This window comes from Orbicella faveolata, unplaced genomic scaffold (assembly GCF_042242905.1).
Source record: "Orbicella faveolata isolate gen_17 unplaced genomic scaffold, um_ofav_v1 contig_35, whole genome shotgun sequence".
Classification (NCBI taxonomy): Eukaryota; Metazoa; Cnidaria; class Anthozoa; order Scleractinia; family Merulinidae; genus Orbicella; species Orbicella faveolata.
In genome coordinates this window covers 10,998,429-11,024,569 of record NW_028301564.1, presented here as the reverse complement: position 1 = coordinate 11,024,569, position 26,141 = coordinate 10,998,429, and the positions used below count along the sequence as shown (strand labels likewise).

The following is a 26,141-nucleotide window of genomic DNA, read 5'->3' as shown; positions in this document are numbered from 1 at the left end:
AAGGTCTTCCATACCGGCTAAGAAGAGTCAAATACCCAGACCCGAATCTGCCCTTAAATGGCCATGTCTTCACAGAATCTCCGAAATGATCATGCCTTTGAACGAAGCTTTAGAAGTTGGCCTCCTTATCGGTCTCAATATTCCTCGAGCAATTAAACCGCTAGAAGTAATCCCAGGAAAGGAAGATGACCCCTATGCAAAGAAAACGGCTCTTGGCTGGGGAGTTATTGGTAATGTAAGACCGCTGACGAGTGAAGTGACATTGCATGTAATCGTATCGTTACCTGTGAAGTTCAGGGAATGTCCAAGAGAAAGATGTGCCACTTCGCATTCCAGACACAAGTGAAGGAAATGATCAGCCCAAGCTATGTTTCCAGGATGTTTGCTCTGGACTTCAACGAACGACAAGCTGAAGAGAAACCTCTGTCCATCGAAGACCGAAGATTTCTAAGATAATGCGTGAAGGCGTTCATCATCTAGAAGATGGCCATTATGAGATGCCATTACCTCTGAAAAGTGAAAACGTGGAGTTGCTGAACAGCAAGGAGCCAGCCCTGAATCGCCTTTTAAAACTGAGAAGACGATTGACTAGTGATGAACAGTTTCAAAAGGATTACAGCAGCTTCATGCAGGACATCACATCAAGTGGTTGCGCAGAAAGAGTTCCGGTTGAAGAACTATCCACGAAGAGTAAGCAAGTGTGGTACATTCCACATCACGGAGTGTATCATAAGAAACCAGGAAAGATTAGGGTCGTGTTTGACTGTAGTGCTGTATGTGATGGCCAATCCCTGAACCAACAGCTTCTCCAGGGACCAGATCTGACAAATAACCTTACAGGAGTTCTGTGCATATTTCGACAGGAACGTATCGCCTTTATGTGCGACATCCAAGCAATGTTTCACCAAGTAAAGGTAGACGTGGAACACCGTAACCTCCTTAGATTCCTGCGGTGGGACAATCCAGAGCTGAAAGGAGATCCTGTTGAGTTCCGTATGACCGTCCATCTATTTGGTGCCACGTCATTGCCGGGATGTGCGAACTTTGCCCTTAAAACTGCTGTGGACCAGTATGAAGAAACCTGTGGCAGCAAAGCAGCGGATTTTGTGAGAAGAAATGTCTTTGTGGATGGACTGAAATCAGTACAATCCGTTGACCAGGCCAAAGAATTGATCAAGAACACAAAGTCCTTATGTCAAAGGGGTGGCTTTCGACTGCACAAATTTACTTCGAACAACATAGACATGATGAGTTCCGTTCCACAGGAAGATCGAGCAACAGACCTGACAGACCACCACGTTATTAGTGATGGTACCGCCATAGAACGTGCCCTGGGTGTTCATTGGTGCGTTGAGTATGACACACTCCAGTTAAGAATTACCTTGCAAGATAAACCCTTATCAAGAAGAGCAATCCTGTCCACAGTTAGTTCAGTGTTTGATCCCCTGGGCCTGGTTACTCCATTCATCTTGGTAGGGAAGCGAATTCTACAAGAACTGTGCCGCGATGGTGTTGGTTGGGACGATGAAATTCCAGACAACTTGAGATCTCAATGGGAGAAGTGGCGAGCTGAGCTTCCCATTTTAGAAAGGATCCGAATTGCAAGATGTCATAAGACCCAGGAACTCGATGAAGTCAAGAAAGCCGAACTGCATTACTTCTCCGATGCTTGTCAGAATGGCTATAGTCAGTGTTCTTATGTCCGACTTGTCGATGACAAGAACTGCGTCCATTGTTCCCTGGTGATGGCAAAGTCACATGTAACTCTCCTTAATCCAGTCACCACTCCCAGACTGGAACTGACAGCTGGGCTCGTCTCGACGAAGATCAGCTGTATGTTGCAGAAGGAGCTAGAGTACACCCTGATAGAAGTCTTCTGGACTGACAGTAAGACCGTGTTGGGCTACATCAATAATGACGCCAGAAGATTTCTTGTATTTGTTGGTAATCGTGTTCAAGAAATACGAGAGCAGACATTGCCTGGACAATGGCACTACGTTGGAACGAAATCCAATCCCACAGACATAGCCTTCCATGGTGCTGGAGCCCAAGAGCTTCTTGACAACCCTCTCTGGTGGAATGGGTCAGATTTTCTCTGGAATACTTCTGAAGACTGGAATTCCGTTGATGACGTTCCTTCCATCCCTCCTGAAGATCCTGAAGTTAAGAAAGTTTCTGTGAGAGCTACTCAGACCCAAGAGCCAAAGCTATCATCTCTGCAAGAACGTCTAACGTATTTCTCCAGCTGGCATTGAGCAAAGAAGGTGATTGCAGTATGTCTCCGACTTCAGCAAAGATTCTGAAAGATAGCTACCGGCGACTCCCAATTCAAGAGAAGTATGTTGTGGATAATTTTATATTGAAAAATTTGAAGATTTGTTTCGAGCATGGTAACAAAGGGGAGGTTATAAACTTTCTTTAAGCATTCTTTTGAGAAACCATATTGTAGTAATCTTGGTTCAGCAGTTGGGGGTTGGAAGTAGTGGTCTATAATTGCTGCATGGACAGCACGGATGGTGACGTTCTTAGACAGAGGAGGTCCTTATGACGCACTGTCATTTTCAATTGCGATTTCTGTGCATTTGATTGTACATCTCCAGCTTGGTGGAATGGCGCTTATTAAACCATAGTAGGCTTTAAACAGGACATGAAGCTGAGAGATTCGTTGAAATTTGTCATGTGATAAGAAGTTAAAATTTTCGTCAAGCAGGTCATTTATGTACATGATTCCAGTTTAATGCCATTGTTCTAAATAGATCATCTGTTTATCTATTAAAATGCTTTTATTGTTCCAGATCATTTCGTTTTACTTGTGTGTATTGTCTTCTAATATAATGGGTTTGTTTTCTTGCCAGTACTTTAATATTGCATGATAGAAGGGTGGTACATTAAAATACTTTAAAGACTTCAGATGTATATTTAAGTTTTTTTTGGTAAATTACCCACTAGTTTATCAAGACTAGAACTCATAAACTGAAAACTATCAATGAATACCAGATTGTAACCTAACACGAAGGCCATATATTTTTCCATATTATTTAGAATAACATTAACATTCATTTCTTTCTCTTCACCTTTCTTATTAGAGTGTTTATGATTTTTAGCTATTTCACCTATTTATTGCATTATGAAATGACTATCATAACCTCTAAGATTATGGAATATAACTGGTATTTTATCGGTAAATTGAAAATTAAGATTACAAGCTTCGTGAGTAGAGCCTCTGTATTTACCTGTTACATGAGAATGATCTCTTACTCTTGTATCAGTTTTATCATATTTTTTTTTACCATAAATATGACATTCTTTTGCTTGTTTACAATTTTTTTCATCATCATCAGTCATCCTAATAGGTTTATTGAACTTGTATTTTATTATGTTTCTGCAATATTTAACTTCATCTAACATTTTCTCCATAAATTTATAAACTGAATTTTCACCTCTATAATATTGAACAGGTTTTGTAGATCTATCATCACATGCACAAACTACTTTATAGCCATAATTACAATCTGTGTGATTTTGATATGCTTCAGTATATGAATCATTATTACTTGGTTCACATGAATCTACTTTTGCTCTGATAGCTTTGAAATCTGCATATATAACAAATGGTACTTGTAACTGCCAGTTGTGATTTTGAAACAATTTTTTCACTTTTAGATGGCATTTTTATTGCTTGGTAACCATTTACAATTATACAATTTTCTTTGTGTTTATTAAGAATATCTTCTGATGAAAAATGTCGAAGACAATGCATACAAAACTGTTGTTTATGTTGGTGTTTGGTATGATTGAACATAAATCTATTACATAAATCTATCAGTCTTTAATCAACACATAATGTTTATTTTCATTTTCAGTTATTAACAGTAGATTTAAATTATCATTAAACCTTTCTTTTGATATATAAATTGGAAATTTTTGTTTATCTTCATATCCAAATACATTAATGTTGATATTATTTTGTTCTTCAATTTTATTATAATCATTCATTTTAACAGGAAATTCATTACCAGAATAATCCAAATGTTTAACATATTCTCTGCAAAATTTCTTTATTCTTTCTCAATGAACTTCTTAAGGGTTAATATGCCTGATATGACACCATCTAAAACATTCATTATCTTCATTTTGCATATTGATAAGGCCTTCCATATGATGTCTTAATTCCTTGGAAGTTGAATATATGATTTACCCTTTTTGGCTTATATTTAACAACATTCAAATAATGATTATTAATTTTATCAACCATCCATCTTGATCCTTCACTTAACCACTGTCCAATTTTTTTAAGAATCTCTTCTTGACTTATTTTCAATTGTTTATTCAAATCAATGATATTTATAACAGTCTGAACTTTACTGTTCAAATAAGCTGTTTTACGTTTACATAATGCTTCCCACCAGTAATATCAAGTTCAATTTCAACATCTTTATCATTTTTTTCATTATCAGGAACTTGTTTCATAAAAGTCAATCTCAAAGATTCATAAAATTTAAAATTTTTATTATTTTCAAGTAAGATTCATTGAAATAGCGTTCAATTGTCTGTCTAGCAGTTTGTAATTGACTTAATGGATCATTTTTATTTTTTAAATCAATTTCATAAGTTTTAACTGAGTCTTTTAGAGCTTGTTTAATAGGTGTAAGTTTTTTTCTTGGAGCTGGTATTGGTTTGCATTTAATAGTTCTAGGTTTTGGAACTGGTTTGTAATTATCTCTAAATTCAACAGGTGATTCAATTATGTTTTGCTCATGCTCTTGTATCATTTGTTTAACATTTTTATGAGGTACTGGAACTGATTTTTTAGATTCAATACGAGGTTTTGGAATTGGTTTTTGTTGATCTTTTAATAATAGATCAATTAATTGTTTTTTGATAATTTATTCAATTCTGATTCATTCATATTCATTATATGATAATAATAGATTATATAATTTTGTCCTTAAATTTTTTTCATATTTTTATCATTTTCAAATTGAGAGCCATTTTTTGATTCCTGGGGGATCAGGAAGCATTAATTTTCAATTGTTTCATTACTATATTCAAATCTATACATTTCGCTGATAAAATTAAAATATAAAACTTTAAGGTAAAAAGCTGTTAAAATTGAGTCTTAACATTTTCGATCTGTTTGATCATCATCAGAGTGAAATAATATGCTTACGTGCAGTGTTCTTATAGATCAGGTAATGCCAGAAAAATTCTTAGAGAAACTTAACACATATACCAAACGGAGGTTCAACTTCTTTATCATGTGGCAAACACGCAAGATGGAATCAATCTTCAAGTTAAAAGACAAAAACACACACCCGTCACATGTCATCTACAAAGGCAAGTGTACTTGTGAACAAACATACATTGGCGAAACAGCACACAACCTCGAGGTTTGTGTCAATGAACATTCAGATGTTAATAAGCAGTCAGAGCCAGCCAAGCACATCAGAAAACACCCTAACCACAAGTTCTCATGGGAAGTTTTAACCACTGCCCATTCATGGTTAAAAAGTAGAACGCTTCTGTCCAGAACTAAACAAACAAGTGCAATCACTGGACCTCACCTTGTTCCCCATGGGAACTGGTATTACATAACTGGCATTACCTGAACTATAAGAACACTGAGCATATGCACATCATTTAAGTGTCATTGTCACTAGGGACCAGGCAGGGTCCACGGATCGAGGTTGGCCGATTCCCTCCAAACTCTCACCATTTTTTCCCTATCAGATAAGATAACGACCGGTAGTATTTTTAGTAAAATAAAATAAATTTCATAGAATTTAGACCACCCCCTAGTTTTTGGTGCTATTTTGGTCACGTGAGACGGGAAATTTGGGTAAACTTCCGCGAATGATTTTACGTACTTTGCATTAGCCTTATTCATTTATACGAACTGTACATACTTCCCAGTCTATAAACAGCTCATATCTCCAATGTAAAATAATTTGGTTAAAAATAACTTACTTTGGAGCGCTTCCAAATATCATCACTTCGTGGCTATCGTGAGTAAGAAGAATTTTGGCAATTTTTAAAGCTGGTTTTCTCTTAAGTGCGGCAGTTTATTTCCAGATCGAAACTATTCTTTATTAGTCTGTCTTAAAGTCTTTAAAAATACGCAAACTCTCATTTGGCAAGTTAAAATCCTGTCGCGTGAGCTTCTCACGACTTTAACCTAATTTCCTAATTTGCATAATCGTAGTTTTTCCCGGAAATATTCACGCTTGACTAATTTGCGACACATTCCAGGTATTTAAGAGCAACACATTACTTTTTCACATCAGTGCAGTGGCTTTGCATAGTATGCTTCACCGGAGCATTTTGTCAAACTCTTTGAAATATTGAGCGGTTCTGATTTTTGGTACAAGTACACTTCAGGAAGGATAATTTTCAATTCCTTATCTTATCATCTGCAGACAGCTGTAGTCGATTCTGTACACTGATCCAATTCAGCTGATGTTGCTGTTTGCAATATGAATGTTACTTTGACTTGCTCGTTCAGTTCTCCTGATTCTGCCTGTAGTTTGGAGGGCACGGGGTCGCAGATTGTACCCCTGTTGGCATGTAAGCTAGACATTACTGCACATCTACTAAGCCTGGGAGTGAGCAGGTAAACTGCTACACATTGGCCATTCATAGCTAAGTAATCAGAGGATTTTTTGATCCACCCCACAGGTGCCCTGATATCTATAACGACTGGCAACATGAATAAAAGGTATCTTTGTTGGTTTTCCTGTCTTTTCTTCGATGGGTGTCCGTTTTGAATCGTTTAGGCGTGGTCGATTTCCAAGAGGCTTTGGACCTAGTTTTAAAGATAACGGTTTATCCGAGTTTTCCGATCACGCGTCGAGAACGGTTTCTGAATGGCAACTTGAATTGGTCCCAGTCCTAACTAAAATTCAACCACGCTTTAATAATGACCAGTGCTTGAAGACACCAACAAGAACAAAAATGCAAGGGCGCCCTTTTACATCGGCTAGGAAACACATATAGAGCATCCACAGTTACATGTATTGGAGATCTTTGTAGAATTGCTAATAATCTTGTTCATAATTTGCTAAACCATTTTATTACGCTTCAGGATCCTTACTCAGACACCTTGGGGATTGGAGACGATATCGAGGAGTCTGATTCCGCCACTTTCTCTGTCATTACTGTTTGTAAGGACAGCACAATGCCAGCGACGGTGTGTGCAGAGGTCTCAAGTACTGGTGAGGGGTCAGAAACAGTCTCTTTGCAGTCCCATTCGTCCCAAGCCTCGATACCAGAAGAAGAGATTAGTACATGGGTTGACGAGATGGAGGAACAAAGCAGCAAACGGCAGAAATTAAACGAAGCTGTCCACAGCATCTCAGGTGGCCAGTACAGCCCTGTAATGTCCACCCTGAACATGACCTGGGATGACGTCTCTGACACCCAGCAGCGATATTACATCCGCAAAGCTGAAGAGACTATAGTGACCTCATTGTCTGTCATCACTTCCGGCCAAGAAGAACTGGTTTGGAAGGCGTTACAACCAGAGGTACTTTTGGATCCAAACAGAGACAACCAAGAAAAGCGCAAGCGTTTTGATCCCAACTCTGGTCTTGTCGACATTTTAGTCAAGGCCTATGAGCAAGCAGGTCATTGGCAAACAAGGCGACAGATCCTTTCCCTCTTTGCAGACGACTTTTCAAGAGCTGAGCTTTAAGAGATTATTCCTGGGCTCTCCAAATGGCGCATTGATCAAGCTCGCCAGCATGTAACAGAAGCCGGAAAAGGCCAACAACTCCCAGAAATTCCTAGTTTCCTTACAAGAATTGTGCACGAAAAGGTGGATCATTTCATTGAATATATCTCCAGACCAGAATTTGTCCAGGACGTGGCGTTCGGGACAAAAACTCTTAAGCTTGACTCGGGAGAGAAGATTATTATACCAGCGGTCATTAGGACCGTCATCCCTTCACGCATCATCAGACAATATTTAGACTATTGTAAAGAACAAGAGTTCGAGCCAACGAGCCAGCGTTCTCTCTACCGAATGATTGAGGTGAGTTCGGCCTCTATGCAGAAATCCCTTCAGGGACTTGACAACACCACTGCAGAGGGTACAGAGGCATTTGACCAGGTATTTTTTATGTTGGAGGGCTTAGCAGATCAGGGAATCAGCATGACTGCCACTCAGAATTTACCAAAGGATGGAAAAAGGTACTTGAAGAATGATTTCAAGACACATATCGGACGAGGTGAACATTGCGGTGATCACTGCACGGTCCACGCACTAAGTGACAGTAGTGCACGGGAGTTTAGGAGCGAATGTGATCACCAACACTGCTACAAATGTGAGTGCTGTGAGAGTCTGGAAGGAGTACTGAGAGAGGTGGCAGAGATGCAAGACAAAGCGGACATGACAGACGAGGTGAGGGGTAGGCTGAGGTTTGAGTACACAGAGTGTGTGCGCAACATACAGGCTTGGAAGGCTCACTTGCTACGGTCAAGTAACCAGGACGAAGCCAAGCAACATATCCTCCAGAAGCTAGACGAGAACTCGTGTCTTGACTGGGAAATGAAGTTTCTGCCTGTGCAATACAGAGAACAGATGAGTGATTTTTTTGGCAAGAGGGGAAGAAGCTGGCATATCAGCACAGTAATCACTAGAGCAACAGTGGAGAGCCAGCGTGAAGTCGAGTGTTTTGTACACATTTTCAACAACTGCTCCCAAAATATCTTTGCCGTTCTTTCAATCATAGAGGACTTGCTGCACAAAGTCAAACAAGAGTATCCAGTTGTGACAACAGCCCACCTCCGATCAGATAATGCTGGATGTTACCACAATGGGCATTTGTTGCTAAGTATTAGAGAAGTAGGGGTGAGAACCGGTGTCAGGTCAGCGCGATATGATTTCTCGGAGCCACAGACTGGAAAGGACATCTGCGATAGGAATACTGCTGCTATGAAGGCACACATAAAGCGCTGGGTTAACCGTAACCGCTGAGGATATGAAAACAGTACTAGAATCCCATGGTGGTATCAAAGGGTGCAGAGCAGCGGTCGTCGAGGTGGACACGACCAGGGAGAGAAACAAAGATGGCAAGATACCAGGTATTAGTGTGTTAAACAATTTCCAGTACGAGGAGTGTGGCATCCGTGTGTGAAAAGCGTACGACATCGGCCCTGGATGCCTCATCCCCTATAGTGGTCTTGGAGTTACACCTCAAGGAGATACTGGGCTAAGGGTGATAAAGGCATTTGGTCAAGCTACACATAGGGGAAGTGTGGGTGAGAGCGGCAGGCACCAGTCTGAGATCTACTCTTGCAAAGAGACTGGATGCGTCCTCACGTTCAAGACCCAAGCAGAGGCAGACAACCATATGGACACGGGCAAGCACCGTCTTGAGGTGGACTGCGAGTCCATGTATGACCGCGTTAGGAGGAAATGGGCGGGAATTACGACAGGGGTGACGTTTGCTCCGGATGTGCCATCAACCTCATCGCAAGGTGAGGATAGTGGCAGCATTGTCCGAGGATATGACCCTAGACCATTGGGGTGGGCTCTGAAGATAACAAAACGACCCACCAGATTGACTGATAACGTCAAGACCTTCTTGATGAAGAAATTTGAAGAGGGTGCAAGAACTGGAAACAAGGCCGATCCTGTGCAGGTAGCGAGGGAGATGAAGACCCTCAGAAATGAAGACGGAGAGCTCACGTTTAAGCCCGAAGAGTGGAGGACTGCGCAGCAAATCAGCAGCCTGTTATCACGTCAGACAGCGGCGCTGCGTCATAGGGTTATTGATTCAGAAGAAATCTCTGAGGAAGACATCAAGGCCGCAGAGTCGGAAATGGCCTTTGACACCCTTAGAAGTTTGGTGATGGATGATATGGGTAAACCAAGCCATCCAATCATCGTGAGTGTTAGCAACATCTGCGAACATGTAAAGAACAAGAACCTTGACTCACTCACACTGGCAGTTCTGAGAAAAATCTGCAATCAGCTACACTTGACTACAAGTGGACCGCTGTCAAGAAAAAAGACTTTCTTTGAGGCCGTTGAAAAACTTTCTGAGAGTTGAGCATGTTTTCAAAAATAACGTCACATGGTTTTAGTAGTGAGGATCTCTTTGCTTCTACCTCCATCTTCTCTACTGGGGCCTTTTAGATAGGTGCAGGGACCCTTACATGACAGGGTTTATACATACTTGTGAAATTGTAAACAATGTAAGACTGAAAACTGAATGAATGCTATGGTAAACACAGTAAAACGAAAACTGCAAGTATTTTTACATATGGCTAAATGCCAGCTGTCCGTTGCCATGCTTAAATGCTATCATGGATAAAACCAATCCGGGTTTTCTTCGTCGACGAAAAAGCTGTGCTTAAAGAAATAGGAGGAAGATTTCAACAGCAATGAACACGGATTGATCAGCTTTAGTAATGTTTTGTCACTTTCCCAGCCAGGAATCTATTATGTAACAGTGTATTAAGTTTCGACTCACTAATTTGCACAGCCATGTTACTTAATGTTCGAATTACAATTCTTCTTCCACCGACTTGACTGTCATTTCGGCAACTTGTTTGGCTTCCATCACACGTGGTGAAAAAATAACTCTGGTAGTCTTCAAAACTGTTCACTAACTTACAAAACACAATCTTGAGTCTGTCTGGCATACTAATTTGCATGTCCGCGGTTATTAAAATGACAGAATTCGATTGGCGAACTGTCATGTTCGTTGTGGACTGTCAACGTCTGCAAGATCGAAACAACAATAGTTTCAAAAACAAGAACTTAAAGAAAATTTGTTTTATTAGGTGTAGGGTCATCATCGCTTGTACGTAATATCAACAAATACGCGAAGTTTTCCGGGGAAAACTCGACAACATGCAAATTAGTCAAATTTGAAGAAAGCTGATGGGAGGGGATTTTGACCCACCGAATGACAAAATACGCGGTTGAAGTATAGCCACTTATCTGAAAAAGTTATATTTTTCTCTTAGTCATAGTGAAAAAGCATATAAACGCCTCCAACATGTCGCAAATCAAGAAGAAATTTTTCCCAGAAAAAGTACAATTATGCAAATTAGGAAATTAGGTTTAAGTCGCGAGAAAGCTCACGCGACAGGATTTTAACTTGCCAAATGAGAGTTTGCGTATTTGTAAAGACTTTAAGACAGACTAATAAAAACTAGTTTTGATCTGGAAATAAACTGCCGCACTTTAGAGAAAACCAGCTTTAAAAATTGCCAAAATTCTTCTTACTTACGATAGCCTCTAAGTGATGATATTTGAAACCACTCCAAAGTAAGTTATTTTTAACCAAATTCGTTTATATTGGAGATATGAGCTGTTTATAGGCTGGGAAGTACGTACAGTTCGTATAAATGAATAAGGCTAATGCGAAAAAAGTAAAATCATTCCTGGAAGTTTACCCAAATTTCACGTCTCACGTGGCCAAAATAGCACCAAAAACTAGGGGGGTGGTCTAAATTCTATGAAATTTATTTTATTTTACTAAAAATACCACCGGTCGTTATCTTACCTGATAGAGAAAAAATGCTGAAAGTTTGGAGGGAATTGGCCGACCTCAATCCGTGGACCCTGCCTGGTCCTTACTGACAGTGACACTTAACTCTGATGATGACTAAACAGATCGAAAACGTTAAGACTCAATTATAACAGCTTTTTTCCTTAAAGTTTTGTACTTTATATTCAAATCGATATGAACATCCATCCTTTTTTGATTTCCTTGTTTTGTAAATTTTTTTTTATCAGAGATTAGTTTGACAATACCTGTGTTAATACCTAAATCTTTCTCTGCAGCAGACATACTGTTGTAATACTTAACTTCTTTTGTAGTACAATTTATTGCATATACACTTTTAGGATTGTTTGAGTAACAGCGTTCAGCAGCTATTTTTTGTTTTTATCATATATTTTTTTTAATTTTTTTGCTGTTTCGTCAAAAATTGTAGATTACAAAAGCGATTATTGTCTTTATTATCATTGATATGACTAATCATGATACCTTCTGGTATGGACCCATTATAACATTACCAAACAAATCTGCGAACTAAATAAGATTTAGTTTCTGGATAACCATAAAAAATGCCGTGAGGAGAAAGCACCAGAATTCATTTTGAAAATGCCATAATTTGAGTTGGGGCCTACCGAGAGCTTTTTCCCTACTTGTGGAGTCTGTTGAAGGGTGATTTTTGGCTCCGTGTCTTTAATACGGCATTTCTATAACTACTTCCCACCATACCATAAATGTATTTTCACGCCTCTCAGCAGAAGTTGTAAAAAATGTATTTTCACAACCCTCAGCAGCACTTGTAAAATAATAAATTTTTTTTATTTTTACATAACCTACAAATCAGAAAAAGTCTCCTAATTTTAAAATCAAACGCTATTTTTTTCATTTCTACACGCCCTACAAATCAAAAATATCTCTTAATTTTAAAATCAAATTCTCCCATAGCATTATAGATATATCATACCCATAATAAACGCTACAATTTCTTCCACCACTTCTCTTTTTTGAAAGCAATAAACACAGGATATTTTTCTTTGTCACCACACCAAACAACATGCTTTTCCCACTCTTCTTTGGGAATTAGTTCTGGTTTTATTGTTGTTGTTTTATGAACTTCAATATAATCACTGAATCTGATGATTTTCTTTTTATTCTCCATATTATACGAATACATAGAAATAGAATCTAAACTAAATATATATGAATTGTGATCAAAATATACATGATGAATTAAGAGCATGTCCACCAGAGGACCAGGCAGAGGTGATAATGCCATCTCACCGATTTCAGTGAAACTTGGCCAGATTGAAGGGCATACCCAATAACTCAAAAAGCCAAAACGGTTTCAAAATTGCAATTTTCCGGGGGGGAGTTACACCACCCCCCTTCTTTTTTCACATAAATTTCTTTTAATACTACACTAAATGAGGGTAAAAGTAGGGGGCTCTTAAACCTGAGAAATTCATCCAATTCAATTGTGGCTATACATGAGTGTAGATTAGTCCTACATGAGTTATGTACGGGAGTTTCATGTAATTTCATTGATTACCTGTCAATCACTTTAAGCTAATAACTACCCATGTAAAATGGCATGTCCCTGTGGCCAAGTCCCTCCCAAAGAGATATCTATACCACGGTTCAGTTCCACCTTTGGTCTGTACGAATTATCCAAAAAGATTTTGTGACCTGCCATTTTTTGTTTGCAGATCGAGCTCAAACCCTGCACATCTTGCACAAGATTTTAGTTTAATGACTGACATCGTAAAAGTTCCTGCATAAACCGCACCCGTAGATTAGCCATAACCCCAAGATGGAAGCTCAAATATTGAAAAGCAACGTAAAGACAACAAAGTTTGAAGTTCCAGTGAAGTTCTAATTGGTATAAAAACAAAGACAACCAAGTGCGGTTTCAGAACACTGATACAGCGGCTGTTGCGAGCCTTCAAATGCATTTAAAAGTCTTTAGATAACAAATTTTCACTTGTTATACCTTCTCGTCTTCCTAATTCACTCTTCTTAAACTTGAGATTTTCTCTTGATAACATTATCGCTTCGCCGGAACACTCCATGACATTAAACTTCGTACACCATATTGAAACGATATGAATTAGTGCTTAGTAGCCAAGCTTTGAAATGTGGAGAGGAGTCTGGGCATCACAACGCGTAATAGAGGGGCTACGACAAAACACTGACCCCTGGTCAACTGACCCCCTACTTACCCCCCTTACCGACCCCCTCAAAAATTCACTGGAAATAATAATGAAAGAAAAATATACATTAAGGCCGACTTACCCAAGGAAAAAATTATTTTTCAATACCGCACAGTGTTATTACGCATACATAACGTGTATGAGCCGAGCGATAATTTTCACGTATGTTATATCGTTTGCACGTTCACTGAGGGACTTGAGAACATCACAGCATAAAACGAAAAAAAATGCTAGCATTTCCCCCAAAACATTCGCGTTTCCGACGGGCAAAAAAATTGACTGAAAGGGGGAAATAAATTACTATTCCTACTGTAAACATTTTCACTGATGAGCCGAGGTTTCTTGCTTTGTTTACTTTTTGGCGCAAAGATAATTATCTGGCATCACGAAATATCCCAGTTCATGTTTCACCGAGGTTTTTGAATAGTAAGTTCAAGAACAATTTCATGACCCTGAACTTGGAACAAAGAAATTAACCCGACATTCCCTGAAAAAATTCAGAAAACTATTACTCCAATGAGCCGAGACAGAAAATTACGGACATTCATAGTTACTGTCCATTTTCAGCTTAAATAAAACACTTCCTCGCCTTGTTTATTTCAAAGTACCTTTCCTTTTTCTTTTTAACAGCATTTCTTATCGACTATTATTAAATATATTTTTGTGAAATTGCTCTTGAACTTATTGTTTAAAAACTTCAGCGAAACATGAAATGTGATGTTTCGTGCGCCAAATAATTACATCTACACTGAAAAGTAAACAACTTTGTCTGCGATTGTAAGTGGGACCTTGGCACAACAAAGTCATTTTCTTCGTGACCTTTACGTTGTGAAAACAATGTCTAATCTTTCCTGTTCCTTTGCCTTGCACTGTGACTCTCACTGCGATATTTCATCCCAAGGAAACGAGCTTCTTCCTCTGAACTCTTGCGCTAGAGATATAAGTGCTCATCTTCGACAAATCTCTGTATCCCAAACAAGTGTCTCTTCTGAGAAAGAACTAATTCTTGCACGCGTGGGGTTGTTTGATGAAGGCGGCCGTGACTTCACAATTTGTCCAAAATACCGGGATCAGTGAGGCGTCAAGTTCAAGGCCTCAATAAAATGTCAGCATCCACTCCATGGAAATCGTAAGGGTATGAGGGAGAGGGGTGTTAACCTGCGAATGTCAAAGGAAATCAAGAGTAAATGGAAATTTGTTGTCCCAGTTGGAGCAGGTAAAATGCTTTGTCTCTTTATCTTCGAATCCAGCTAAAGTATGAATTCCTACCTTAATTTGTTTTCAAGAATTATAAGCTCGATTACCAGTCGGTGTTCGAGAAAGCGGAGAAAATCTGGCCTTACAAATAAATGATGTCATATTATATGAACACGGGTATTTGTAGAATTTGTCGTGGGAAACATCAAGCTGCCATGAAATTCGTAGCAAATGCTTCACCGCCCCAGGAGCAGAGAGAGGAACAAAGTTCAGCAGACCTACCCATGGAGGAGGCTGACAGCACCATTGTTGATCCACAAGCGCACATGCGATTTTTGTTAACACCGGAAGAACCATCAAGTGAGGTATTACACATGTGTACTCAGTTATCTATTCGTTTGTTATGGTAACACAAGAGTATTTTATACGTAGATATGGTTCCAAGAGATTTTCGAGTCGATTTTTGAAAGGAGATTTTTGAAGAGGCAGATGAGGAATACATGCCTTTGGTTACACAGCTCATTAACTGTAGAAGAGATGAGTATATGCGCAATGAGAGACAATGAGGACAGTGGTGGGGGGAGAGGGGCAGGGAGTCTGAATATCCTGCTTATGGTACCCTGTTTTCCTAATCCCCGTCTTGTATGGAAACATACTATGCAATGTTTCTCAATCTCGCTCAATACCCGTCTCTTTTGGTGGCACGTGTCGCCTCCCGCCCACTGCTCTCCCGCCTCCTGGCCCCCCTGCCCTGTGCCCCCTCTGCCACTTTAAAGTTAGTTCTTTTGACTTCTTTGATCAGCAGCACTCGCAGGCCTTTCCTGGACAGTTTAGGAATGTCAGTTTTCTTCAGTTGTTATTCACTGGCTGTAGCTGATATGTTATAGTGCAACTGTAAAGATACACAATGAAGCAAACAAAACTACTGACTATATGGGCACAGCTAGAACAAAACAGACTCCTATAATATGTAGTCTCGTTGTTGAGATATCCTTGTACATTTCTCTTCCTAATATCATGATCCTTAAATGTGCAAGTATATCTCCAATATTTGTTTTGGGATTGCTACGATCTCAAAACCATTGTTGCGCAAGATGTTGTTGCAAACCATCTTCCAATGGCTATGTTTGTTTGTTTGTTTGATTTTTCATGCTTAGTGTAGGAGCATTATTTATTCAAATTTTTATTGTTACAGCCAAGTGAGCACAACTCCGAGGTGCTTTCCTTGTCTTCTCAAGAGTCAGCGCAAGAAGGCGAGACCTCGCAGGAATGGCAGCCGACTCCCCAGGTTGAGCACAAGCTACAGAGCCTGAACAACTTCCCTAGGAGAACATCAGACAGGAGTGTCAGTCCTGTACGATCACAGTGCAAGTCTGACGTGCTGACTATCTCTGCCTCCACACAGCGATTCTACAGACGGAAGGCTGAACAGGTAGTTGACGTCGTATTGGAAGCCATAGCCCCGAGCAACTCTACGTGGCTTTTCGAACAGGTGCACAGCAGGCGTGAAAACATCCAAGGGGTCTCAAATGCAGGAGAAGGCACGTTAGTGTCTAGACTGGTCACGTGCTATGAAGAGGCAGGCTCATGGTACAACAGGCAGCAAATATTGTCACTTTTTGCAGGCGAATATTCCAAAACAGAATTGCTCCAGATGATCCCTGGCCTTACCAAGTGGAGGATCGATGAGACAAGAAAGCATGCTTTCAAGAACAGGCCTGGTCAACCTATCGAGCCACCAACGCTGCGGAGGACACGTCTGGATCCTGTGAAGGTTGATCACTTTCTGGATTCTATATCTAGCCCCTCATTCCTCCAAGACGTGGCGTATGGGACAAGAAATCTCAAACTATCAACTGGTGAGAAAATTGAAATTCCAAGTGTGGTGCACACCGTCATCTCGTCTCGCCTAGTTCAGTTGTACTTGAAATACTGCGCTGAGTCTGCATTTGAGCCCTTGACAAGATCTATACTATTTAGCATCATCAAGGTTAGCCTTTCTGTGAGTTGTTAGTCATGGCTATAACAGATGTCATTAACTACCAAATTTTCTCTCCTCTTGATTCACGCGCAATATTTGGTTGACACATTTTGCCCTATTTGACAGCCTTCCTTACACTTTTTGCCCATAACACAATAAATGATCGATAGATTTACCGGAAAGTAAAATAACGAACTCTCTTTTTTTTCAGATATGCGCAGCGTCACAAAAGAAATTACTGGCCGGCCTTGACAGTACGCAAACCGACAGTGTGAACGCCCTCGCCTCTCTTGAAGATACTATTAACCAGTTGCACCAGCATGGTAAGCTAAGTTATATTTGAAACACGTACGATTGCTTGTGGGTTTTTCTCTTTTGTAGTTATTTGCCATCCAAATAGCAAAAACGCCATCACGACAGGATATGATGTAAACAAACACTCCCCATGTCTTCACTGAGTTTGGCTGTACCTTTCTGCTCAAATTGGGTAGAAACTATTGAGTGGGATCTTGTTACTTTTTTTATTTCATTTCCTCAGGTCTGGACAATGAAACATCAAGCTCCATCAAACGTCAGCTGAAAGCAGCAAAGCAATATCTCAAGTCAGATTTCGAGGTCCATATTTCCCAAGAGGAGCCCTGTGCCGACCATTGTAGTGTGTATGCCCTCAGCAGTTGACAGAGTGATCATCGCAGGACATGCCAGCACCAACACAACATCTGCTGTGATCGCTGTGATGACTTGAGGAATGTAGTCATCGATATCCAGCTAGCCTTGTCCTCCTCTGATGTACATTTTAGGTAAAATGTGACGAACCTATTTCCCTATTTTTTGCGTGAACAGTTCAAATTCTAGTGGCTTCGGTTTAAGAAAAAATTAGCAACGTGGTTTCTTCTTTTACCATTTCAATGTTGCAGTGATACAGACAGACGAGAAGAGCTAAATTATGATATCGAGAGCGCTCTACCTAAGCTAGAGGAGTGGAAGGTGCACATTGTGCAAGCTGTCCACCAAGATGCAGCCAAATCCTTCGTGGTCGATCATCTATCAGCCAGTCAAGTTCTCCTAATCATGGACTGGGCAATGAAGTTCCTTCCCATTAGTTTCAGAGAGACCCAATGACACTGGTTTGGGAAAAAAAGAAAATCCTGGCATGTGACGGTAGCAATCATGAAAGATGAAACTGGCAGTGAAGTTGAGATACTCATCTCACATTATTTACTCGAATAAATGCCGAGTGAGGTAGGGTGTTCCATTTTGTCTTGTTTGCTTCTAATAAAATCTTTGGGCGATAAGCTTATCCGGACAAATGCCCATGCCTGAAAATGGCTTCGGTAATAACTACACAATCGTGACAGTGCAACAGACTCATGTTTGGTAGAGATGATGAGTTACACTTTTGCAATTATTTTCAGACAAGGACCTTCATTCACCTCTTTGATGACTGTAACCAGAATTGGTTTGCTGTGGTATCTGTCCTAGAGCACACACTAGCAACTCTGAAGGGACTAAAGCCCCACCTCACAGAAGCCTTTCTGAAGTCGGATAACGCTGGGTGTTATCATACCGCTTTCCTGTTGCTCTCGTTACCAAGCCTTGGGGAGCGCAGTGGAGTTAGAGTTGCACGCTATGACTTTAGTGAGCCTCAGGCGGAAAGGATATATGTGACCGTGGGATCGCCTCAATGAAGAGTCACATTAGGCGATTTGTGAACGAGGGAAACGATGTGGAAACGGCAGCTTCTATGAAGGCAGCTATCGAGTCTCATGGTGGCGTGAAGGGGTGCTATGCGTCGGTCTGTAAGGTGCAAACTACTTTGCAGATGATGCACAAACACACTATGACCGGCGTACAGTCCCTGAACAACTTTTCCTACGAGGAAAGAGGACTGAGGGCATGGCGGGCGTACAACATTGGACCTGGAAAATTCTTCACCCTAACTATGCTAGCACGGTTGGGTTCTCCACAGGGAGCAACAAATCTTACCATTTTATTACCATTCGGAAGACCAAACGAGGAAGTGGGAACCTTGACACTGTTGAGACCTGTACCACCATCTCCTGTTGAACCCAGCCCCTCTCAGCCAGATCCCGCCACTCAGTGTGAAGGGGAAGAAGATGAAGACAGGGTCCCATTCGCTTGCCCCGAGGAAGGATGCATCAAAGTGTATCAGTCATTTGCTGCTTTGCAGAGGCATCTCGATGTGGGAAAGCACCTTACAAGACTTGAACGGGAGACTCAATATGACCAGGTCAAGCACAAATGGGCAGAAACCTGCCAGTCCTTGGCTGGTGGATATCTTCAATCTGTGCCTTCCACCTCGGCTGCAGCCACTGCCGACCAACCTGACAATCAAAACATGCCTTCTGTAGAGGAAGGATGGGCCCTTAAAAAGGTCAGAAATGCCGTAAACTTCTCCGAAAATGTGAGAAACTATTTGCTGGAGGTGTTCCTTCTGGGGGAAGAGAAAGGCCACAAGGCTAATTCGGGAGATGTAGCAACGTGCATGAAGGGGTTGCGAGACAGTAGCGGGAAGAAGAGATTCCAGAAAAAAGAGTGGTTGACAACTGTGCAGATTTCCCGCTATTTCAGCAGGCTATCAAACCTCAATAGAACTGGTAGACTGCTACGTGATACAGTTGAAGAATCTCAGCACGCAGATGACGATGAAGATGAAGATGACGACGATGTTTTAACAACAGAGGCCACTGCCATCTGGACAAGGCAACAGATCCGGTGCGAGTTGGAATTGTAGTGACACTGAACTGTCATAAATATAACTTTTTCCGAAATTATAAATATCAACACTTCCATTTTCTGCATATTGGTCGGTTTCTCAGTTTTTTTTTGTTTTTTTTTCGTATCATGTTTTTTTCCCATTTCCCTTATAAACATTTAAGTTGTAAATAAGTAGCGAGAGCTCTGTTTGTTAAACGATCAACAAGAAGGCTCAAAAGTTGGTCACGCCATACACTAGGCACCCAACCATCAATACTCGTGTTATTTTAGTCAAAATGTTTTCGGTGTAGGGTTTTCTGAGTGGGCAAGGCGAGGAAGCTACAATTCAGCTATGTAGAGGTGATTAAGGTTAGAGAGACGTGGGCTCGGGCTTCTGGAATCCAACAGATCAATACACTACCTTGCAGTTGTCAACGCCCTATTGCAATATATGCGTGACAGCCAAGTCCTCACACGAATCCCTTAGAATTTTTCGCAAGAAAATCACTGTGAGCAACAATCACCTCACATGCTAGCTTTTAGTACCATTCTGTAAATAATTTTGGTGGAAATTTGCGTAATTATTTTCAAATCATCTACCTGAAAGTCAGTACAGAAATAATATGTAGGTAAAAACTCTAACTTTGTTAGTATTGTAAATAGTGAAAAAGAGTACTGTAATTATTGCTGAGCCAATTTTATTTCTTTATCAGTATTGTAAGTACTTTTAGTGGTATTAATACCATTGGCAATAGCGTTAAAATATTTAATATTTGAGAATTATAATGCACTGTTGATCCTTTTTGATAAAATTATTAGCATTGTAAATAATTATCATTATTAGTTCTTCTAGTTTAGCTGCGACTGCTATCACTTTTACAGCAACATTTATCCATTGGATTATCCAACTACTTATCTGTGTGAAGTTTTTTCTTCTGCTGTAGTTGTTCAAAGATCTTGACGGTACGTAGTATCCCTCTAAAGTAAATAGGTGTCCTCTTGTGTGTTGTGATGCCCAGACTCCTCTCCACATTTCAAAGCTTGGCTACTAAGCACTAATTCATATCGTTTCAATATGGTGTACGAAGTTTAATGTCATGGAGTGTTCCGGCGAAGCGATAATGTTATCAAGAGAAAATCTCAAGTTTAAGAAGAGTGAATTAGGAAGACGAGAAGGTATAACAAGTGAAAATTTGTTATCTAAAGACTTTTAAATGCATTTGAAGGCTCGCAACAGCCGCTGTATCAGTGTTCTGAAACCGCACTTGGTTGTCTTTGTTTTTATACCAATTAGAACTTCACTGGAACTTCAAACTTTGTTGTCTTTACGTTGCTTTTCAATATTTGAGCTTCCATCTTGGGGTTATGGCTAATCTACGGGTGCGGTTTATGCAGGAACTTTTACGATGTCAGTCATTAAACTAAAATCTTGTGCAAGATGTGCAGGGTTTGAGCTCGATCTGCAAACAAAAAATGGCAGGTCACAAAATTTTTTTGGATAATTCGTACAGACCAAAGGTGGAACTGAACCGTGGTATAGATATCTCTTTGGGAGGGACTTGGCCACAGGGACATGCCATTTTACATGGGTAGTTATTAGCTTAAATTGATTGACAGGTAATCAATGAAATTACATGAAACTCCCGTACATAACTCATGTAGGACTAATCTACACTCATGTATAGCCACAATTGAATTGGATGAATTTCTCAGGTTTAAGAGCCCCCTACTTTTACCCTCATTTAGTGTAGTATTAAAAGAAATTTATGTGAAAAAAGAAGGGGGGTGGTGTAACTCCCCCCGGAAAATTGCAATTTTGAAACCGTTTTGGCTTTTTGAGTTATTGGGTATGCCCTTCAATCTGGCCAAGTTTCACTGAAATCGGTGAGATGGCATTATCACCTCTGCCTGGTTCTCTGGTGGACATGCTCTTAATCCCCTTTTTGTTATGAATAGTTCCAACAGTCATCAACAAAACACATTCCACTTGAAGGCATTTCTTTCAACTTTGCTTTATCTGTTATGCTGTTGGATACTGAACGAGTGAGTGTTCCTGCTTTGATCGCTGAATCCTGCAATGAGGGAGATCTTGTTTATGCAACTGCTTCAGGGTCATTGGGCTCGACATTGTCCAACACCGAGACTTTGGAGTTGTTTTCTCAGCTTTTGGACATTAATTTTGACCAGAAGTTCGCTGCATTCAAATGTGATCTAGATGAGAAAGAAGCTGCCACTCAGTCCCAACTGAAGAAGCTGAAAATGGAATCCAAGACTTCCAGTTCTTTTAACGTCAAAGAAAACAAAGTACAATACGAATTCAACAGCTCTCTGCTGGATGCAATAGACGGGGCTATCGAGACCATCTCAAATGGAAACCTTTCAGCAGCTTATTCAGAGCTCGAAAGAGTGAAAACTTTCATTGCTAAATGCAACAAGTTAATTTGTTTTGCGGACAAGAGCCCCACTGGTTGGACAGCGATTGAAGAATACGAATTGGACAAACTCGCAGATGATTCAGAGGACGAGAAAAAACTCCGATCAGCCGAGAGAAGAACGTTCGTCAAGATTCAGGAGAAGAAGCGTAAAAATGCGTCTCGCTGGTCTAACTCTACAACTACCCACCCTAAAACCAGCAAAGCTCTATCTACTGGTTTGTCCACTGGCAGTTCGTTTTCTCCTAATCAGTCTTTTTTTTGCATGCAGTCCTTTCGTGGACGTCAGCCTCACCGGGAGAAGAGTGCTTTAGTTGGAGACAAAGAGGCCACTGGGCAAATTCTTCCTCCGTCCAAGCCTTTTTAGAGGAACCGCTGCAGCCATCCCAAGCAGTAAAAATAGGAAATGACGATAATTATCAAGCCGTTTTCCAGAGACTAGGGCAAGCTGAGTATAATTTAATTGATTAAGTCAAATGTTTAGTAGACTTTAACCCGGTTGAACTTACCGGTAACTTTGCTGAATCATCTGATTCACGTAACAGTTGTTCTAGCGCTGAATATCAGGACGAAATGCCAATTGTTAAAGTTAAAGAGAATCTTATGCTTAATGTAGCTTTTTGGGAGCATATAGGTGCTTCTTACTTTATTCACGATACCATTTTAGACGGGTATAAGATTCCTTTTATTTACACCCCACCTTCAGCCCATTTTTCCCAATAATCGCTCAGCCATTCAGTATAGCGATTTTGTTGGGCAGGCCATTTCTGATCTCCTGGCCACAGGTTCAGTGGTTGAATGCAAGTCTGCCCCTATCAGTTAACCCCTTATCAGTTTGTATACAGTCTAATGGTAAGAAAAGGCTCATTTTGGATTCATGGCACCCTAATTACTTTGTTATAAAATCCAAGGTGAAATTCGAAGATGCTAAAACCATGCTTTTTAGCCTTGTCGATAGTTCCCAGAATTGGCTTTTTTCATTCAATATCAAATCTTGTTATCATCACATAGACATTTTTCTGCCGGACCAAGTGTTTTTAGGTTTTTAGGCTTTTCCTGGTCCAAGGATGGGTTAATTCACTTTTACAAATCTACTGTTTTACCATTCGGCCTTTCCACTGGCCCTTACATCTTTACTGAGTTGTTCCTTTGAGCTTTGATTCTGATAGTATGAAACAGCATTTGCATCAACTCGCGGTTGATATATTTCATACCACCAGAGAGAACAATATCGAAATCGAGGCTGAGTGGATACCTCGTTCATTAAACGAGAAAGCTGATTACTTGAGCAAGGTTGTCGACTGAGATGACTGGACAGTTAAAGATTGCTATTTTCACGCAGTCAAATCCTATTGGGGTCCCTGTTCAGTAGATTGTTTCACTAGTTACAAAAACCACAAGGTTCCCCGATTCTGTTTGAAGTTCTTTAATCCTGATTCTTTGGGCATGGATTCCCTAGCGTTTAGTTGGGTAGGAGAAACCTGTTGCCTGCTGCACCTGTTTCATCAGTTAAAAATGTTATCTGCTATGTATGTTTTTGAAAATGCAGAGGAATTCTGGTTATTCCTTATTGCCTTCAGCTCCCTTTTGGTAGAACGCAAGGGGTTTTTCCAATCATTTGTCATTATTTTCTCTTTGTTGAGAACGGCAAAGATGTTTATCTCCATGGGGCAAATAATAGTTCCCTTTTTGGCTCAGAGAATTTTAAAACCCCAGTGTTTTTTCTGCTGCTTGATGGAGCTGTACAGTACAGTATCCAGTAGAATTTGTTTGTAAGACATCATGTCGCACGGCCACTTGGCCATGTTTTATGAGGGACTGCCCATTCACCATGTGTTGGCCACGGGTGATTAAACTTTTCTAGGCCATTGGGCCATTGTCGTCTATGTGCAGGACTGCTTGTTTATAGTTGAGCTGAATGCACCATTTAGGCCACTGGGACCTCCTTATGTTTTTGGTTGCGTTGCATTTGCATTATTTCTATTTGTTCTCACATTTCTTGTTGTTACTTCCCTTGTTTACAAGGTGGCTGTGCATTTGCCTCAAAGGTTGCCAACTTAAGAAATCCAGAGCTTCTAGAGTTAGCGGAAGGTCTTCCCTTGCGTGCCGCTAAAGCAAAGGCCCCATCAACAACGGAGCATTATTCAAGAGCCTTTCAAAAATTTAGAGAATGGTCCTCTTGGTTTGAACAAGTCGTTGGGACAAAATTCTTGTTCAAAATTAATTATTTTATTACTGTTATCACAAGTTAAGTCACTTTGTCCTAAATGTGGAAATTTTGTTAAAGGAATAGTTTTAAGTGAATAGAAACAAGAGTCAGTTTTGTTTATCTTTTCACAAGAAAAGTGCTAATGTCCTGTGCATCGAATGTTCAAGTAATGATCCTTTATCTAACAACATTGATGGTCCAGTGATGCATTATGTTGCCAGGTAGAAATTCCAAGTAATAAATAGTATTGTCAATACCAGCAGGTAGTCAATCCATTATAATATAAAGGTAATTAATTAATGTATTATACTATATTGTTATTATTATATAATCAGTTATCTATTGCAACTGACAACCCAGGATTTTTTCCTAAGTGGAAACTGTTCCATTTCATGTAAACTTTTTAATTCCCGTTGTATTTGGGATCACGTGTTTATATACTACGAGGGATAATATTGTATCTCATGATGAATCAGGTGCACCCCACCTGGGATTGGTGCATCCCACCTGGGATCCCAAGAATCGCACCTAGGATCCCAAGTTTCCCACCTGGGATCCTGCCTATCGCACCTGGGATCCCACCTTTCCCACCTGGGATCCCGCCTATCCCACCTGGGATCTCAGATACTTTTTTTACATGGGATATTACATGAATATATAAAAATAAAAACTTGGCTAAGTATATATGAATTGTGATCAAAATATACATGATGAATTAATCAGTCAAGAATTTATAATATGCCCATTTTGTGATGAACAGTTCCAACAGTCAGTGCCAGTAAATACCAAAAAACAGACCTCTTGGGGTTTGAAGAAGTTTACTCAGTGGCTAGAGAAGTGAAAAATAAGCTGTGATCTTCACACCGTGAGCCGTGCTGAACTAAATGGAATTCTGCAAAAAGTTTTTGCCAAGTTAAAACAAACAAGAAAACAGACCTCACGCCAAGTGCCTTGAGTGATATACGAGCTGCTCTGCACTGTACAATTACAGGGCAACCTATTTCAACGTCAATAAACATCCTGAAAGCTGTCAAGTTCACGTAAGTGAACAAGATGTTTGAAGTTGTTTGTAAATCATATTACAAGCACGGGAACCCTAAACCACAACACAAGAATCTAATTGAAGCTGGAGATATGGAGAAATTGAACTCGTATTTTTTAAATGACTGTCCAGACAAGCTCCAAGAATTTGTGTGGTTCAACGTTAGTTATTATTTGCGCTGGAGAAGAAGGGAAGGTTGGCGTGAACTCACAAAGAGTTCAAGCACGACGATATAGACAAAGAGTATGTCACTATAAAGCATAAAGAACAAACCAAGAACAATCAAGGTGGTTCTAAGCAAAAAGATCAAGATTACACTGATGTGAGAATATATGGTTAACCCGGTTCGTTGATGGATCCCATCTCATCGCTGAAATTGATGCCGAGTAAAACTTCACCCCGACTGTGAAGCCCTGTTTCAGACTCCGTTGACAAAGTTCTCCAAGGTGGCAGAGTGTTGGTACTAGAACAAGCCCTTGGGAAAGAATTCCATCATCCAACTTATGCGCAAGATTTCCAAAAAGGCTGGACTTTCCCAGGTTTACACAGTACATTGTCCAAGGGCGTCTACTATAACAAGTCTTCACCAAGCCAGGGTTGATGCAAAGCAAATTTGTGCCATTAAAAAGCATAAAAACAAGCAAAGCTTGACATCCTACATAAAGGATAGCTCAGCCTCAGAGAGATGTGGTTGCTCAGATATTCTTAGTCATCTGTTTCTTTCAAAAGAAGCTTCTGATGTAAATACCGCATGTAGTAGCTCCATGACTGGTGGCGAAGTGCATGTAAGTTTTGTGGCTTCAAGCCAAACGCACTCTGTCCAACCAATTATGCTATTAATT

General features: G+C 40.2%; 1 protein-coding gene and 3 pseudogenes across 2 annotated transcripts; all 4 read left to right on the top strand.

The window, feature by feature from the left end:
* The first annotated feature begins 455 nt into the window (after positions 1–455).
* On the top strand, positions 456–2,255 carry LOC110066861 (uncharacterized). The gene has a single exon (XM_020774113.1). It carries the CDS (start codon positions 456–458, stop codon positions 2,253–2,255), a length of 1,800 nt encoding a protein of 599 aa, XP_020629772.1.
* Positions 2,256–7,914: 5,659 nt separating this feature from the next.
* LOC149103247 (uncharacterized) lies at positions 7,915–10,070 on the top strand (annotated as a pseudogene).
* Positions 10,071–14,885: 4,815 nt separating this feature from the next.
* Positions 14,886–19,653, top strand: LOC149103246 (uncharacterized; annotated as a pseudogene). Its single transcript, XR_016202185.1, has 6 exons — positions 14,886–15,282; positions 16,113–16,907; positions 17,110–17,221; positions 17,437–17,698; positions 17,816–18,092; positions 18,314–19,653. The product of XR_016202185.1 is annotated as an uncharacterized LOC149103246 (transcript).
* A 1,985-nt stretch (positions 19,654–21,638) lies between these two features.
* LOC149103245 (uncharacterized) lies at positions 21,639–22,458 on the top strand (annotated as a pseudogene).
* Positions 22,459–26,141: the final 3,683 nt, after the last annotated feature.